The sequence below is a fragment of the Vombatus ursinus genome, unplaced genomic scaffold (assembly GCF_900497805.2).
Source record: "Vombatus ursinus unplaced genomic scaffold, bare-nosed wombat genome assembly UNPS02014793.1, whole genome shotgun sequence".
NCBI classification, from domain to species: Eukaryota; Metazoa; Chordata; class Mammalia; order Diprotodontia; family Vombatidae; genus Vombatus; species Vombatus ursinus.
This window is the reverse complement of record NW_020954571.1, coordinates 13,790,824-13,810,061: the sequence shown is the minus strand read 5'-3', so window position 1 is coordinate 13,810,061 and position 19,238 is coordinate 13,790,824. Positions and strand designations below refer to the sequence as shown.

Genomic DNA, 19,238 nt, shown 5'->3' with positions numbered 1-19,238 from the left:
ATGACCCTGGGCAAGTCATTTTATCAGGCTAGTTTCCACAAATATAAAATTAGAAGACTGGATCAAGTAACGTCTAATATCTCTTCTAGCTCTAAATCTGTGATCTTAATCATTCTAGACTTCAGTTACCTTATATGCAAAATGAGGGAGTCTCAGTCATCCTCTGATATCTTAGCTCTCATTCATGTCTAATCCTCTCCTCATACAGAGAGGTACCACCAGCTCTGGGTCACTTATTCCATGCTGCTCCTCATGCACAAGCTTCCAGGAAAACCACACCACAAAATAGCAAAGCAGCCTCTCCCAGAAATGGCTCAAGTGGTTTCAGATCTTGTAAGGCGCTCTGAACCAAGCCAAGGAAAGGGGATCTGTAGCAGCAGGATGTCTGTATGTGGTTGTAGGAAGACAAGATTCTCCCTGACTCCTTAACCCAGTGCTCTGTATCAGGACTCACCCTGGGCCCACATTCAAGAATAGGAAAGGTTCTGGAGAGTGAGAAGACAAAGCAATATAAATGGAAAGACCATCAGATTTGAGTTAGAAGACTTGAGTTTGAATCCTGCCTGTACTAGTCAAAAGTCTTTTTTTCCCTTCTGGGCCTCAGTTTCCCAGAGAAGTCTGGACTCAATCCTAAGATCTTAGATTTAGAGCCAGAAGAGACTTTAAAAGTAATTTAATCCAATTCTTTCATTTTACAAATAAGGAAACTGAGGCCTCAAGAAGTTAAGTGACTTACCTAAGGTCACACAGGTAGTAAATATCAGCCAAGACTTGAACCCAAATCTAATTCCAAATCAAGGGCTTTTTCCACTGCCCAATGCTATGTCCTGTCAAGATGATCTCTAAGATCCTTTTCACTTCCAAATCCTCCAGCCCTTTTAGTCTCTGGAACATCTGCTTAAGATTCATAGACCATAGCAGACTATCCCCCAACAGTCCTCAAGCCAATGGTTTCTTCATTTGCCTGAAAGCTATCTCTTGCTTTCTCTTCTCTATTCTTTCTCACTACTATCATAATTTTCTCACTAAACCAAATCACATTAGGAGTAGAAAGAGAAGAGATTCTCAGAAAAAATGGTAAGAAGGTTCCCTAGTAGGGGTGGAGGGAAAAGATTGAAGAAAATAATAGTATCCATGAACTCTTAGACCTAGAATGGACCTCAGAAGTCCTTTATGACATTCCTGAAAAGTAGTTATCCAGCTTGTTGAAGATCTCCAGGGATGGGGACCTCAAGATATCCTGAGACAGCAGTATTCCCCAAGTCCCTGCTTGGAGACATCCCATCCCCAACCCACCATTATCCACGTGTCTCTAATATGAATACTGAACCCCAGACTATTGGGCTTCTTCCCCAGTGGCTTCCAGGCACAGTGAGGGAAGGATTCCAACCTCCAAATGCCCACAGCCAAGCACGGCCAAGAGCTCAAGTTCAGAGACAGGGAAACATGCCAGGGAGGTGACTCCAGGGAGGGCAGCAGACGGAGCCAGGCTGTCTCACCTCCTGCCCAAGCTCTCCTCTCGGTCCTGGTAAGCCTCGGGCTCCTGGCTTGCCCTGGAGAGAAGAGAAAAGAAAGGGGTCTCAGAAGATCGGAGCCTGTACTCCAAGGGACCATTGACACAGACAAGATGCCTCTAGCCTTCTAGCACATGCTACCACAGGACAGCATCCAACATCAATTCCGCCGTGGAGAAAACTCTTGGAGGGCCCTCAATGCAAACATCCCAAACCCAGGATTGAGCCAGAAGAATCTCCAGCCATTTTCCCCCGCATTTCCACATGCCTCCTCCTCCCAGTTTCCATACCCATCTCCCTCAGCTGTTTCCATCTAAGCACAAAGCTATTATTGGCCACCAACTCACCTTCGCACCTTCTGGACCATTCTGGCCTGGTGGCCCTATATCCCCTGGGAATCCCTACATGGAAGAAGAAAGGCAGAGACCATGCATGCATGACTGACATAGGACACAACAAGCAGGATCTAGGGGGAGGTAATGCCCACTCTAGTCCTCAAACACAGCACAGAACAACATTGAACTCTGGGTTAACCTCAGCCAGGACACATCCCCCTCTTCAAGGCTATTTTGAATTTTGTGTCCCGGGGAGGGGTGGGGGAAGGGGTGGGACACTTGGAGATGCCCTAGATTTCCTCGAATAAGGATTTGGCCATTACATTGCTAATCAGTGGCTGGTGCTCACACACATGTGCTCTTACTGATGAATCAAAGTATTCCCCTCTCTACAGGAAAAGGGAGGGGAAAACTGAAGAGCGATGACATGCCCATCAGCTTCTGTCTGCAGTTAAGCTGAATCCTGTCCACTCCACCCCACTGGTCAAGGACAACTGAAAAACATGCCCTACCATCCCATGGAAACAAAGAGGGATGCAGGAGCCGCTGTTTGGGTTCTTCGGAGAGCCCCAGTCAACAGCCAAATGCCAGGACGCTGATGAAAGGGTAAGGCTTGTCGGCCAGCCTTGGAGAAAAGCTCTCGGGTACTTACAGAGCCTCCTCCTTGGGGACCAATGAAAGAAGATAGGACCATCAAAAAGTGGCTGAATCTGGCATTCTAATGATAGTCCTGTTCCGAGGCCAAAGTCAGCATTGTGATGGATTAAATGTCCCAGCTAGTGGGCCCTGTTTGGATACCAGGTGGATTATGAGGCCAGGTAGGAGATGCTTGCTAAGTCCAGAGTGGGGCAGGGCAGGGCAGGGCAGGGAGCAAGGACATCACTTCCCCTGGACCTGCACCACCCAGCAAAAGGCTACACCTCTCTCCGTAGCCTTCCAAACCCCTTTCTTAATCAGGTATCTCCTGCAGCCGTGAAGGTAAGACTGGAAGACATAGGGACATCCCAGTGCCACAGGAAACATTCCCTTGTCCACAGGGTTCCCCCAAGGCACGGCAATGAGAATCTTTGGAATGATTCAGGAAGCCGACTAGAGCCAAAGACCTTTCGTCCTGCACAGCTAGAGGCCTCACTGAGAGCCAAGTACAGCAGGTCAGGCTGCTGTTGGGCTCAGTGGGTTCCTGAGGCCAGCCCGATTTCAGCTGGGATCTGACTGGGACCAGTCAGGCCTGGGGCTCCCTCTACTGAAAGATCCCTGGCTCTGAGAGCCCTGAGGAGACCAGATCCATTTTTTCCCTCAACTTCCTTCTTTTACTCTCCACAGTCCCCCCAGACCCCCAGCCTACCAAGGTCTCAAGATCCTGATATAACATTATTAAAAAGAGGGAGGAAAAACACCATAATGTTAGACAGGGCTGTCAAATTGTATCAGCTGCATCAAAAAACTACCCAGATAAACTGTATACATGATTACAGGGCTCAGGAGACATTGAAAGAGAGGGGACTTGGAAGTCTCAGGACATAACTCTATATAACTGGCATCTCTGAGCCCAAGTACTGTGTGAATGAGCTGTAAGGATAGCCTTGATCTGATGGAAAGAAGGAAAGACTAGATCTCTTAGCAAGTTCTCTCCAATATAAAATACCAACCCCTCCCTCCCCCAACTTCCAACAGTGCACCTGCCAAACAATGCTCTGGGGACCTCTGGGGGACTCCCCAGCAATTGCCAAAGGTCAGGAGCCCAAGGAGGAAAGCAGTCAGAAAGGCAAAAACAATACCTCACCATCAGAGTTCTAGGGCATAAATAAACCAAGCAGCCACATACCTCAGGGCCTGGAGGCCCAGGAAATCCAACTGGTCCTTTGTCACCAGATTTGCCCTAAGGGGCAGAGAAGACAGGGGGGGAAGAGGTGAGTGCCAGACACACAGTCTCCCCAGGAGCCACAGTCCCCCAGGCTGAGGGTGGGGGATGTTAAGGGGCAAGAGATTTGGAAACAAATGAAGAAGGCTTACTTACTGGGGGGCCTGGCTTTCCTCGAGCACCTGGTGACCCTGACATTCCCTGGCTCCCCTGCAAAGCACAGACCAGTCTGACATTAGGAGAAAGAAGAGAATTTCAAGGAAAACATCATTTGGCTTTGGTGAGTCAATAGCAGGTGCACTCATTCAGGAAATAATAGTAATAACACATTCGTATAGCACTTTGGGGTTGCAGAAGGCTTTACAAACATCGTCGGAAAGAATCTTGTATCCTCAACATTTCACACAATGCCTGGCTCTTAGCAAGCTCTTAAATCCTTGCTGACTGATTGATCCTCACAACAACCCCATGATGTGGGTATGAGTATACTTACTTGATGGATGAAGAAACTGAGGCACAGAAGGGTTATACATTCAATTTAATTAAACACCCGCTATGTCCCACAGCATACCTTGGTGCTGGGTGAAATGCAAAATTCAGATAAGAGTCTCTTCTCTCATGGAACTGACAGTCTGGGAGAGTTGAGGTTTAGAGAGGCCAAGCAATCTGCCTGCCTTGGGTGTCCACTAGGGCAATAACCCACATCTAAATGTGCATATGCCTCTATTGAACCCTAGCTGTCTATATAAGTCAAGCTCAGAGAGAAGGCTGGCACCTGATGCAGGTCACTCTGGTTCTCTTACATGATAGCCCAAGATGGTGACACAAATGCCCTCACCATGAGAGTGCCAATGAGGGAGAGAGGACAAGGTGACCTTCCTTTAGAGAAGCCCGAGAACAGCAGGAATAGCATGGGATGTTGGGTAGATGTCAAGATTAGAAGTCCACCTTTGGCAAAGACTGTCTGGGAGCAATCATTCAAGCTTATTTTCCCAAGAAGCTCAATTGATGTCATTTTACTCCTGGCTTAAATCCAGCAAGAAAGAGTTTCATCAGCTTCCCAGAGATGTTGGGACAGTTGGCAGCAAAAGGTCAGAAAAGCCTATATGGGTAACACAGTACCCTAAAAAAACACAGAGGCCTTGGAATGAAAATAACAGGGTTGTAGTGTTAGCTTTGACACTTACCAGCCATGTGACCTGGGAAGGTCATTTTACTTCTCTGAAATGTAGTTTCTTCATTTTTAAGATGGGGATGATAAATCCTGCCCTATCTATTTCACAGAATTATGGTGAGTAACTGAATCTTCATAGAACTGCAGATTTAGTACTGGAAGGGACTTTAGAGAACATTTAAATCAATTCCCTCATTTTACAGATAAGGAAACTGAGCCCAGAAAGGTGACTTGTCCAAGGTCAAATGGGTAGCAAATAACAGAATGATTAAGGCAGTATGTAAACTGCACACACACACAGAGGGCTATTTTTCAGTATATAGCAAGGAAAGTGTTGGGGAGAAATCTGTAGAGGTTCAGGAGGAGGAAGAGGGATCTAATGGCTGAGAGACTCGTAGCTGCTGTCCCTGACTTTGAACACGTCATCTCACTTTACTGAGCTTTACTGTCTTGATCCATTACCAGGGTTAAAATGCTTGATGGGGATGCCAGGAATGTTCACAACTTTATCTGGTAGAAATGGCATCCCCAGACTCTGTGCCCCTTGGATACAAAGCGTTGCTGCTGTTACCTATGGAACACCCTGCTTGTAACTCACAGCACTGTCCTTTTCCTCCCAAAGGGGGTGGTTTATAGACAGGAAGTTACCACGCCAGAGCTCAGCATTCCACTCTGGGAAGTGTCATTGGTCTCCAGAGCCCAAGGGGAATTGTGAGGCTGAAAGGCAAACAGCTCAGAGGTTTGAGGCACATTATCTAGGAGGGGAAGGAAGCCGAGTTGGGCATGAGCAGGAGGACGAAGAGCGGAAATTAGATGCAGTTACCTTATCTCCTTGGAATCCGATATCTCCGGGCACACCAGGCAGCCCTTGATCGCCCTGAATACACATCAGCAAAGACAGTTACAATACACCCCAGCTATGGCAAACTCCCATCCCCCCAACCCTCATCCCACCACCAGCCTTCGTCAGGAGAGGGCTGGCAGGCAGGCCATGATGGAGGAGAGAAGGATGGCTCCCAGGCCCCACAACCTGGGGTCACAGAGGGCCTGGGCCAAACAAGGGCCAAAGAGACTTATTCTAGGATTCACACTAAAGACAAAGTAAATGAACTTTGAAAGTCCTGCTGCAGCTATATTTGGCCCATTGGCCTGGCTGGGGCTGTGCTCAACTGGAGAGTTCCTAATACAGAAATACCTCACAATGGATCATTAGAGTATAGATCATTATCTAGTGCAACTATCTCATTAAAGTCAGGCCCAGAATAGCTAAGTGAGTTACCCAATGTCACACGTTAGGTAGAAGAAGCAAGATTCAAACCCAGGTCTCCTGGTTCCAAATCCAGTCTTCTATACCACACTGCCCTCCCAAGCCTAGAACAAATAGGACCTGTGTATAGTTAATAAAAATAAAATTTCACAAGGGCTCAGAGAGGTTATCTGTGCTAACAGAGAATGGGATGATCTAGTAATTGCTAATGAGATGTGACTCTACAAGTATGGAGACTGACTTTTTTTTTTTAACAAAAAGATTTGGACTTGGAATTTCAGAATGGGAAGGGACCTTCAGAAACCATCTAGTCTAACCTATATTGTTTTCATCCAAAGGGTACTGGCCCCACAGTATGGCCCTACGCTTATTCTGACAATGTTCTCATTGCTAAAACCAAGTATGAATTTCCCTTGTAAACTACCTTTGGCTACATTTTATAAGCCAGAAAAATCACTCTCTTTACTTTGTAATTTACTGTAATCAGGCCAAGAAGGGAAATGTGCATATTTGTACACGTGTGTATATGTTGATCTATCAATCAATAAACAATTTTTTAAGCACCTATTATGCGCCAGGCACTGTAAGCTTTGAGGATACAAAAAATAAGCAAAAGACAGTCCCTGTCCTCAAGAAGTTTCCAATCTAATGGCAGAGACAACATACAAACAAATATATACAAAGCAAGCTATAAACAGGATAAATAGGAGGCAATTAACAGATGGAAGGGGTTAGTAGGGTAAGTGTATGTGAGGACATTCCAGAGACAAAGCAGTGTGTTATGCTTCCAGTATTGGCCAGAAAATCAGACTCATTACTTTATTTCTGAGAAGCACAGCAAATAGAGAGCTAGCCTCAAAGCCAGAAAGAGCTGGGTTCAAGTCCTGCTTCTGGTGTGTTTGCCAAAAAAATCCCAAACGAGGTCACAAAGCGTTGGATATGATCGAAACAACTGAACATCAACTACAACAACAAGGACTAAAACCCTCCTCCCTGTTTTACAGTTGAGGAAATTGAGGTCAGAGAGATTTGGTAATTGGTCTGAGGTCATATTAGGACGTGGTAGGGTCAGGATTTGAACCCAGCTCCTCTGACTAAAATCCAGAACGTTTTCCAATGCATGGTGCTGCCTCCCATGATAGGCAGACATTTGAAGAACTTTAGAGACTGACCTAGTTCATCTCCTTTATCCCACCCCTCCAAAATGTGGAAACAGGCCCAGAGATGCAAAGGTCACCCAGTGAGATAATGGTGGAGCCAGGCCTAGAACACACACTCCTAGGATAGCATTCTTTCTATTACTCAGGCGATCTCCCCTCATCAGGAACCAGAGTGGGCTGTAATGCAATAACACCCTTGGGGCCTACTGAGATGTGTGGTACAGTCTGCCCCTGATGGCCCCAGCTCCCATGCTTTCTAAATCCTAGTGTTGCTTTTTCAAGTTGTTATCTTCTCCCTCACGGACCAGCTGCCGTTGTCACTTCCTGTCTGCTATCAGGACCCCTGACTCCAGTAGAACTTCCATAGTGTGGTGGCAAGAAAACAGGGTTTAGGTGTTAGAAGCCCTGGCTTAGGATCCTGAATCAGTTTTCTCATCTGTAAAATAGGGGAATGAATTGGACCTGATCTCTTAGGTCCCTTCCAGCTATAAATCCTGTGCCTTCCAAATAGAAATCCCGGGCAGGAGGGAGAAGGTTCCACTCAGTTGGATTAGCTCCTCAGTAGGTTATACAGGGTCCCTTTCTTCCCCTCCACTCTCATATGCCATGCCACCTTGGTGGCAGGCAGGTCAAGTAACTGGAAGGTGAAGGTACCTCTGGGAGTAAGTATGTGCTTGACTTCATTCCAAAGCCACTGAAGTGTACCTGTGTCTAGTCCAGGGGTTCTCACCTTTTGAATGTGTGTCCTGGACCCCTCTGACCATCTTGTGAAGCCTATGGACTCCTACTCAGAATATTGTTTTTAAATGTATACTCCCAAAAAATACATAGCATTACAAAGAAAACCAAAAGTTAGCAAAAACAAAGATGTGGGTTTTTTTTCCCCCATCTGAAGTCATGGGTTTCCTGGAATCTAACCATAGACGCCTGGGGGTCTGGAGACACCAAGCAAAGAACTCCTGCTCTGTCACTATCTTTCTTCCTTCTAATCTGCTCCTATGAATAGGTTGGATGAATACTGGAGATGGGTAAAAGAAAAGGAAACCAGGTCTGTGTTAAAGGCCTGAGGGGCTCTCTTGGCTGGAAAGTGCATGACTTCATTCATGAACATTGTGACATCTCGCCTGGCTGCTCAAAGGCATTTAAAAAAATTTTTTTTCCCTAGCTCTTTCTTAAGTTCCATATAGGTGAGGTCTCTGGAAAATGACCTCCAGATACATGAGGTATTTTGATACCTGACCTAAAAGAACCACCCTCAGGCTTGCCCCTTCTCTCAAAAGCCACTCCTCTATCTCACTTTTGCCCTTTCCAAAAGGTTGGATTGGTCTGAAAGTCAGATAACCAAGATTGCACTGGACAAAGGAGATTTGGGAAAACAAATTCCTGTGGTCTTCTGGTTCCTGGAGGGTGTCTCATGCAGCCTAGGCATTCTTAGGCCTATCAAGGGGTTGAGTTTTGGTCCACCATGAGCCCAGAAAGTCAAGTAAAGTATGGGGCAGCTCCATAGGGGTGATGGAGTTGGTGTCAAATTACTAAGACCATGGCCCTGTAGAAGAACTCTGCTACCGATAAAGAAGCCAGGCCTTTAAAAAAATTCTTTTTCCAATTTGGAAACTCCTATGTAGATTCCCATGTCCTGGTAGCCAAAGAGCCTTTTTTAGTCCAAATGTGAAATGGGCTAAGAAAAAAAAATATTAAAGCGACCCAAGAAGTCAGGAAAATAGATTTAAAAGGTTGTTTAATTCAAACGGGAATTTTTGTTCCAGTGCTTAGCTCCAAGCCAGGAGGCACAGAAAACCAAGTGGTTGTAAGTAGGAACCTACCCAACAGAGGTCATGGAAAACCAGGGCTTCTGTATAGGACTGGCCACTGGGATAAAAAGAAACTGCTTTTTTTTTTTCATTGGAAAAAGCCAAAGAGACTTCTAAAAGGTTCTGCCTTATGGTGGGAATCTGAATATACCTGAATCACAGAAGAAACAACTCATAAGATCATAGAACTAGAGAGAGAAAGGACCTCAGAGAGGTTATCTCATGTAATATTCTCATTTTACAGATGAGGAAACTGAGGCCAAGGGAGGTTAAATGGTTTGGCCAAGGTGGGCTCTGAACCCAGGTCCTCTTTCTCTACAGCAGGGCTTATTAACCTGGAGTCTGTAGAACTTTAAAAAAAAATTTTTTTTGACAACTGTATTTCAATGTGATTATTTCCTTTGTAATTCTATGCATTTTTATTTTATTTAAATTACTAAAAAACATTTTTCTGAGAAGTTCATAGATTTCACCAGATGGTCAAAGGAGACCACAACACAAAAAATGGTTAAAATTGTTCATTTCTGCTCCAAAATGCTCCGAAGCCACTGTACCAAGCTGTTTCTTTCGGAGCAGGAGAAATATTTCAGAAAAGTGAAAACCAGAGGAGAAAAAATGGAAAATTCAAAACAGAGGAATTAGGGGGTTGTCATCCCCCCAAAAAAATCACACAAGAAAAAATATTTGCACATTTTTTTTAACATTTTCTCCTAGGTTTTCACATTTCTAAGTGAACCACACTCAAAAATGTTAGTTGCAGACCATGTTATACATTATACGGTTTCCTGTTCTTGAATTAACAATGTGTCTTCAGTTCTGTAAAGGGCTACCCTCTCCCACTGCTGCCCATGACACAGTGCTGACAGGGAGAAGGCTGGGGGAAGTCTAGGCTCTAGGAGGAAAGCAAAGGAGGAGGAGGAGAAAGTATAGAGGACACACACCAGCAATGAGGATAGTGAGGTTTCCAGTAGGGAATATCTGGAGTAGTAGTTCACATGCAGAATAAAATACAGTGCAATAAGGGAGTATTCAGATCACCTTATCACCTTTCAGTCCGTGTTCTCCGATGTTTCCCATAAGCCCCTGCAAGACAGAAACCCTGTCTAAGTGCCAAGCTCCAGAAAAAGCTTCCTAAGACATTTTGGAGTTGAAAAGGGTTTCATGAATCATCTAGTCCAACACCCTCATTTTACAAGGGGAGAAACTGAGCACTGGACAAGTCAAATGACTTGCGCAGGGTTACAGCATCAGTCAGGAACAGAGTTGGAACTAGAACCCAGATGTCTTCATTCCTGTTCTTCCCACTACCTCACTGAGCATCTCAGCAAGCATCAGAGGAGGCCAGATCTAGAGCCAGATGGCTTAAAGGCCATCTTGTCCAACCTCTTCATTGACAGATGAGGACACAGGCGCTCAGTGTGCTTAAGTGGCAAAACAGGTAATAAGGTGGAAAGTGACACACAGGTATTTTGAACTCAGGTCCTCTGACTCCAGTGAGAGCTCTTTCTGCTGTACCATATGGCTACCACCTTCCTGATTCATGAAGCTAATCCAGCAATTCCCACCAGTGTCTCTGATCCCATCACAACATCACAACACAACCAGAGAAGAAACCTGGATTGCAATACCCCTTAAAGGGCAAGACTGTGCACAAACTCTTCTCCCTCAGTTTCACACTTTATTTTATCTCTCCACCCCCACCCCCTTCAAGGGGAGCTTTTGACATCTTGAAATTTATAGCATCAATGGCCAGACATGCCACGTCCTGCTAGAGGACACAGCAGGTTCAGTGGCTCACTTACCTTCATTCCCTTGGGTCCTGGGTAGCCAATTGGACCAATAACTCCCATGTCACCCTAGGAAGAGGGGAAATAAAAAGACACTTGAAGTATTAAGGGAACAGCTAGAGCTTCACAGCCAAAGTATTGTAAAAGGCTTTACTCGATTGACCTATGCCCTAGAGGAGGTTTTCGTCTATTAACCTACACCAATCCAGAGCTTTCTCAGAATTAGAGACCTTCAAGGAACAGTGTTCATTATTCAGTCCAAGATTCTTCTGGGCTTTCAACAAAAGTTTGCCTGCACCCAATTTCCCCTCTCCTCCTGCCCCATAGAGAATTTCTTTCCTTTGGTGCTTCCAGACGCCTTAAGACTAGAAAAGGCAAACAGGTGGGAAATAGAAATAGCATTGAGTTTGGACTTAGGGCACCTGGCTTTGAATTCTGACCCAGCATTAATACTATTTACTGGTTGTGTGATCTTGAGCACATCTCTTCTGTGTGGGCTTGGGTTTCCAATATGTTGGATTGGATTATTCCTTCCAGTTCTAAATCCTATGCTAATTTCTGTGAGTCAGTCTTTAAAAAGCTCTTCCCAAAAGCTTTATGACCACAGAAGGGGCAAGTGGGCTGGCAATGGGGACATAACCTCCCTAATCAAATTCCCTATGGCTTCCCCTCCTACCAAAGGGAGATAGATGGACATCCTTCCTCGGCTATGGCAAAGGAGAGTAAATAAAAGGAACTTGGTCAGCTATTTGCCAAAGACAAAGTGGAAAACTGGAGCAGAAGTCATTTGAAAGGAGTAATGGATTCACCAGGTCCCCCAGGCTTGGAAATACACCCTCAAGTTCCTCTGACAAGCTGCTTGGAAATGTCTCAGAGGGAAGGAGTAGGAGGAAAAATAAAGAATGACACTCTATTCTATGATCCACTGGTTCCAGCCAATGGGAACCTACAGCTGTGGAATGCCTCAAGGGAGAGAGAATGAGTGGAGCTCCATGAGTTTGGAGATGAGAGCTTGGAAAACTCTAAGACAGAGGTTCCTCAGTTGACTTTCTTTCCTCCCTAACTCATGCCTGTCCATCCCCAGTGCAAGACTAGGAGTCAGCAGACTCGAGTTCTACCCTGGACTCTGCCATTAATTCATTCTATCAGCCTGGCCGAGTCAAGTCCCCTTTCTGGGTCTCAGGTTCTTCATCTATAAAATGAGGACTTAGATCAAGCGTTCTTAATCTGGGGGTCAGTAAACTTAAAACAATTTTTTTTGATAACTGTATTTCAGTATAGTTTCCTTTGTAACATTATGTATTTTATGCACTTAAAAACATTATTTTGAAAAGTCCGTAGGCTTCACCAGACTGCCAGAAGAGTTCATGACATACACTAAAAAAGGCCAAAAACCCCTAAACTGGATGAACTTGAAAATCTAAAAAGAGTGCTAGGATCTACTTCTTCCAAGACATCTGGCTCAGTTATATCATTTCTGTGAGATGTCTGAATTCCAGACCCTTGGTGACCATATGAGGCATCCCTCATGGACCTGACATTAGCCTTGGCATGGAAAGGTGCCACTGAGAAGTGAAAAAGCTGGCAGCTTGGATCGAATGGCACTGTTCCCTCAGCGGGTATGGCTTTACCTCTGGTCCTAGGTCTGACATGACAGATATCACAGAAGGGATCTGAATTTTCCAGCCCTGGGCCTCTTGCTGGATCTCATTCCAGCTGAGCTACCCATCCCCATTCTCTCCCTCCCACCAATCAACCCCTGTCAAGCTGGTTCAGCCAAGACAAGAACAGAGAAAGCAAACAGACTGTAAAGGCTGACTCACTCCCCACCCCAACTACAAGACAGGGGCCTTCTTTGGGGGTGGACTTAGACAGCCTCAAACAGAAGACTTCAGTCACTGGGACCCACCTCTGTGCCCCAGTTTTCCAAAAGAGCAAAGATTTGACCTATCCTTTCCAAATCTCAGGTCATCTCAAAAAGTCCATTCCAAAATGGTACATTCTTTGAATCTACTTTCTACCTGCTTTGCTATTAGCTCACCACTTAAGTGGTAAAATTTGGCCAGAACGAGGTAGGTCAGGGACCAGAGTCCTTCCCCCCATTAACGCAGTGTGCCATAACTTTCTTCATCTGTTGGTTGGGTGGAGCTTCTTCTCAAGTCAGCCAGAGTCAGTTTGGATGTCCAAGAAAAAAAAGAACATAGCCCATTGATAAGGATTCATATCCATATAACTTGGCTTCCTCCAGTCCCACAACAGCCACAGAAGAATTCCCTTCCCACCTTGAGTTAGGGGTATATAATGCTGGCTCAGGTCTGGGACCTCAGGCTCTTTCTCTTGTACTCACTCTTCCCCTTTTCCTGGAAGTTAGCTTCTGGTGGGGCAAATGCTCTGTTAGAGCTCACTGACTCCTCAGGAATGAATGGATGAACAACTTTATTTTAAGTGACTCCTGGGGACAGGACTGAGAGCAGGATCTTATTGACTCCAGAATTATGAGGATCAAAGATCCAACATTCATGGTTAGTCTCTGCCTGAGAGAAGAAGATGGGGTGTGCCAGGCAAGAACTCATGAGGCATGTGGCTTTTGGGTTGATTCACTGTACCCTGCAATCATGCTCACTGCAAGAGGCAGCACCAGGAGGCTGCTAGACCTCAGACGCTAGCTCTGGTGACACTGAGCAACTCACTTCACTTTCTTGGCTTCCATCTCCTCATCTGCGAGATAAGGGCATTGGACTTAATGACCCCTAAGGCAACTTTACAACTCCAAATCTATGATCCTATGATCTTGAGTAAGTCATTCCTCCCTCTGGGCCTCAGTTTCTCAATTGGTAAGAAGAGAGAATTGAATTAGATGATCTGGAAGGTCCCTTCCTGCTCTAGCATTCTAAGACTCTAAGGGCTGAACCAGGAACCCTCAAGAACGTAAGCTCCTTTTTTTCAGAGATCCTGGTTTTTAAAGGCCCCCAGATCACTAATTGCTGGGAAAGCCTGCAATTGATTGAACCTCAGCTAGTTGCTGAGGTATCTTCCCTTCAGGAATCTGAGGCCTCAGTTTAAAAAACGAGAACCTGGGTGGAGGAGAGGGATAAAACACAGGGGTGTTGGCCATGTGGCAAAGCAAGGGTGGGAGGAAAACCTTTCAGAGGTTCGCATTTTAACAGGCCCCTGTTGCTTGTGTTGGCTCTTTCTTCATAAAGGGAGCCAGTGATGGAGGACCCAGCCTCTCCTGTGGTGTGTAAATAAACAGTGCTGGGTGGACTGAAGGAACATTGCCTTCACCAGAGGCCGTGTGGTTGGTTGCAAGCAACTGACAAATCCTGAACCAGGAGCCTTCAAGAACACAGGCCCCCTTCTTCAGAGCTCTGGGCATGAAGGCTTCTTACGTGGATGCTATAAACTTCAACGCCATGCCTGTCCAGCTCAGGGTCAGCACAAGGGACTCCAGAGACATCTGATTCAGAGAGCAGCACTTCTGAGATACAGCCTCTACCTTGGGAGGCCTCAAAATGGCATCAGAGGTCCCACAGGGCCACAAGCCCTGAAGGGGGGATGACAGCAAAGAAACTCTATAGGAGGAGGTGATTTGCTATTGAATTCAGAGCTTTAACTGAGAACTCTCTCAGTCACGACATTCATGAGTTCATGTTGGGGGGGGTGCTGAGTAAAGGACAGCCAACTTGTTTAGGGTAAATCTCTCTAAGTAGGCTTTTTTTCCCCTCTTGAATATTTGTTGAATTCAATGGTATGTGTATGTGTGTGTGTGTGTGTGTGTGTGTGTGTAGATATAACATATGTGTGTGTATATATACATATATATAAATCAAAATTAAAGATAAATTGATGGCAGCATAGTATAGTGGATAGAGAGAAGTCCTTGAAGCCAAGAAGACCTGAGCTCAAATTTGGTTTCAAATACATACTGGCTATTGATGCTGGGCAGCTAGGTGGTGCCGTGAATAGAGTGCCAGGCCTGAAATTAGGAAGACACATCTTCCTAAGTTCAAATCTGGCTTTATGTCTATCTGTGTGACCCTGGAAAAGTCACTTAATCCTGTTTGCCTCAGTTTCCTCATCTGTCAAATGAGCTGAGGAGGGAAATGGCAAACCGCTCCAGTATCTTTGCCAAGAAAACCCTAAATGGGGTCATGAAGAGGCAGACGCAACTGAACAACAAATGTCACTTAACCTTTCAGTTCTCTAGGTAACTCTACGACCATAAGTAGTACTGGTAAGGAGCATTCTCTATACTAATGAAACCACAGATCTAGTCCCTCTCCCTATATATCAGAATTAAAGATAAATAGAGGTTGGGGCAGCTAGGTGGTGCAGTGGATACAGCTCCGCCCCTGGAGTCAGGAGGACCTGAGTTCAATCTGGCCTCAGACACTTGACACTAGCTGTGTGACCCTGGGTAAGTCACTTAACCCTGATTGCCTCACCAAAAAGGAAAAAAAAAAGACAAATAGAGGTTAATGTCTAAAACATGGAAAAAAACAATTAGCAAAATCATTAATTGATATTTCTTTTGTACTTCTTTTGTCAACTCTAACCATTTGCCAAAACCAAGGTCTGCTGGCTTCACTACATAATGAGTTTAAACGGAATGCATTTTCTTTTTCTCTTCTTTTTTTTCCTTTTTTGGTGAGGCAATTGGGGTTGAGTGACTTGCCCAAAGTCACACAGCTAGTGAGTGTTATATGTCTGAAATCGAATTTGAACTCAGGTCCTCCTGACTTCAGGGCCAGTGCTCTATCCACTGCGCCACCTATCTGCCCCCTGGAATACATTTTCAATTTCACAGTGGGGACCTAGGATAAGTCCATACTTTCCAGAAGGCTACTGGCCATCAGGATGCAGCTTCTTCCTTAGGCTAATAAACATTTCTTTTTTCACAACAGATACAGATTTGCTTTTTTGCCAATCAGTCCTAAGGCATGGAAGGTTATCTTGTTATTTAACCTACCCAGACAACACTATTGTGCCTTGAGGCACAGACAGACTTCAGATAACAGCTTCCCTATAGCTTCCTCAGGACTGGTCTTTGAAAGAGGCAAGGTCACTTGCTGGGAACTTCCGTGAGAACCAGAGAAGCTGGCTGAACTAAGGAAGATGGTACAAATGGGGTGACCAAACAGGGGTTGTCTTGGGCTGGAGGCTCCTCCTTTCTTTCCTCCAGGGACTTCACAGAAATCACCCACTGCATCTGCAGGGAACTTTCAACTTTTTAAAGGTCTTCTACAGATATTAGTTCATCATACTCTCTGGGAGAGAGGAGTTAAGTAGGCCTATATTATCATCTCCATTTTAAAAAGAAAATGAGGCTAAGGGAAACTGAAGGTAACTCACTAAAATTCACACAGTGAGTTAGAAACAGAGTAAGAACTAGGGCCCAAGCCTCCCAGACCTCAGGTGAATCTAGCCTAGGCCTTTTTCTACAAGGAAACATTTTCTCTGTTTAGGACAAATTACAATTATTGATTATTGGTCTTCTGTTAAATAAGGGGACAATGATGCCCCTGTAAACTCCTCACAATAAATAAAACAGTTATCTGGAACTTCCAAATATCACATTTTTATAAGATACAACTTAATATAAAGCGACACTTTTGTGGCCTCATTTCAAGGGAATGTAACTATTCAAATTCCTTAAAGGTCTTCCTTACTAAGGCCACAATCCCACAGCATGGACTTCCATGAGATTTTGACATGTATGCACGATGCCTTAGGTTCACAAGAAATAAGGCGCTGAATTAATCTGGGTTGCCACTAAAATGGTTATTAATAAATGGAATTTTGATCCCTTCAGCAAAAAAAAAAAAGCAACCAAAACCACATCCTTCCTCCTAGTCTGTGGAAAACCAGACTCATAATCTCTCCCTTTCCCTTTAGTTCCAAGTCAAAGGGCTCCTTCCTTCCACTGTTCCTCCGGGAGACTGACTCCATTGGGACCTGAGTCTGTCCTGTCTGCTACTCTTGCCTCCTGCTTCCTGTCTGCCAAGGCTTCCCCCAGGGAGGCCTGAGGATTGGGCTGGGGGTGGGGAACCCTCTTTGTATTAGAAGGTGGGCTCCTTCTAGGGGCCCTGGCAACTTGACAAATCACAACCCTCTAAGGCCAAAGGGAGAGACTTTCGAATTAGATTTCTTCTGCAAAAAAAAAGTCCCCATTGTTTTTCTCCATTTCTGCCTCCTCTGCTGGATTTTCCAGGGTGGTTACAACTAGCACAGTCAAGTGAATTTTAGTATGGGAAGAACTGAAGTCCAAGGCAGCATCAGACAGTTTCTCATCTGCAACACTTCCCTCTACCCCCCACCTTCACCCTACCCCTGTCCCGGCAAGAGAGGGCAGTGAGTCTGAAGGTGTGACTCTGAACAAAAAAAAGAAAAGAAAAGAAAAAGGTCTGTTGCATCACAAGCTCCTCCTGGGACCTTTGCTTGAGAAAGGCACTCATTTCCATGGCCCTGCCACATTTCATGCCTCAGCAGCTGAGCTTAGCCTAGTGAAAAGTGCTCTGGCCCAGGAGCAGGCAGCCCTGGGCTCTAATTCCACACCTCTGCCACTGACTCAGTCCTCAGCCTTGAGAAAAGTCATTCACCTTCCTCATCTGTCAAATATATCTTTCCCCCTCCCCCTCCTTCCCCTTGACCCCTAGCACAGTGTCCTGAATAACTTAATACTTGCTGAATAAGCTAGATCATTCCTAAGGTCTTTTGCCAGCTCCAGTTCCAAGATTTTATGAAATATATCTACTACAAAGGAAACATGGGGCATCTGTTTTGACTCCTAGAAAAGAGACTTCAAATATCTGGAAGGCTAGTATTTGGAAGAGGGAGCCAATTTTTCCCTTAATGGCTTTTGATGAGAGCTAAAACTAGAGGGTAGAGAGAGGACCCACAGCGTGGGCTCCACAAGGTTTCTATACAAACATGCATGATGTTTTGGCATTCCCCAATGGGTCTTAGACCTAGCAGATATGATGATAGTTATCTTAAAAAAAAAAGGTTAAACTAGAAAGCATTTACAGTTCTAAGGTCAGGACTAATGACACAACTCCAAGGCTCCTTCTAGCATCAGCTCCTAGAAGCCCTATATGTCTCTTGCCCATTGTGCCAGGGCCCATCCCAACCCAGGCTCCAGAGGAACAGTGACTGAGGCTGCTGATACATGTGGTGTTCTTTTCAACTTTCCTCTCCACCCTGCTGGCTCCAACAAACATTTGGAGAACAACCCCTTAGCCTGACCCGGTCGACTAAAAGAGAAAGTCAGTCTGCTCAGGGGAGGCACCAATAGCCTTTGCAGCAGGGTGACTTTGGTGCCTCTTAATTATGCCCGAGATGCAGGTGGTCCCTTCCCACAGCTGTTTTCCCAACTGTAGGAGATGCAGAAACCTGCCCACAGCTGGCCAGTGGGATGTCTGGGATTCTCGTTAAATCGAAAGCTGGAAGGAACAATTACTCAAACTGTCTCCCCTCTCTCCATGACAATGGTAGCAGACCTCCTGTCGATATAGAATATGCTGGCTCCAGCCCAGGCCCTGACAGCTCGCCTCACTTAATGACTACCCGATTGCCTTATACAACCAACCCACTCCACCTCATTCTCGGCATCTGCTGATCCCCAAGGCGCCTTGCGTGGGCCAGGCCTCGAATTCCAAGTGGAAGAGAAAGAGCAGAGAGTGTATTAATTATGGTGGCCTCTGTAGGACAGGTCTTGGGTAAAACAATGCTCCCCTGCCCTACAGGCCTGAGATGGCACTAGAAAAATATAATCAGATAATCCTCCAATATTAGTGTCTGGGAACTGAATTCTTATCCCCATTGACAGTAGCTCAACCTTTAAGCAAGTCCCATGACATCTCCTGAGTCTTCTGTCTCTGGATCTGTAAATCTGCCAGAAAATCTCTCTTATCCAGCATGGGGTGGGGAGGAATGACTAAGAGACGTCTGAGCGCTGCCTCACCACACTTTACAATAGTGGCCGTAACTGAGAGTTCCCATTAGGTGAGATATAAGGAAGACCTCAGTGGCCAGACAGGGGCGAGTCACCAACTGAAACCCTACGTTTTCTTTAAGCAGATAGTAGACAACCATGGGCCTAGGGTGGCTTAGATGCAGAGGACTAGACAAGATATCTTTTTGTTGAATTGAATTGAATTGATGTGCCAACTCTGAGGGCTTGGCAGAGGTCTGTTCCACAATCCCAAGGTCAGCAGTACTGCAATTACTGGACCCTCCAGCCCAGATTCACAATGCAGCTCCAAAGGTGCTTGTGCACAGACCACACACACACACACACACACACACACACACACACACACACACACAC

At 45.4% G+C, this 19,238-nt stretch overlaps 1 protein-coding gene across 4 annotated transcripts in view; it reads right to left on the bottom strand.

Annotated features, from left to right (window-relative positions):
- COL27A1 (collagen type XXVII alpha 1 chain) overlaps window positions 1-19,238 on the bottom strand; it is a 244,751-nt gene that overhangs the window by 111,776 nt on the left and 113,737 nt on the right. For all 4 annotated transcript variants that reach the window (XM_027869712.1, XM_027869713.1, XM_027869714.1 and 1 more), the window contains 7 exons: window positions 10,925-10,978; window positions 10,161-10,205; window positions 5,708-5,761; window positions 3,867-3,920; window positions 3,675-3,728; window positions 1,862-1,915; window positions 1,500-1,553 (listed from right to left, as the gene is read on the bottom strand). In XM_027869712.1, coding sequence (XP_027725513.1) covers window positions 1,500-1,553; window positions 1,862-1,915; window positions 3,675-3,728; window positions 3,867-3,920; window positions 5,708-5,761; window positions 10,161-10,205; window positions 10,925-10,978 — 369 coding nt within the window. The remainder of the gene's footprint in view (window positions 1-1,499; window positions 1,554-1,861; window positions 1,916-3,674; window positions 3,729-3,866; window positions 3,921-5,707; window positions 5,762-10,160; window positions 10,206-10,924; window positions 10,979-19,238) is intronic.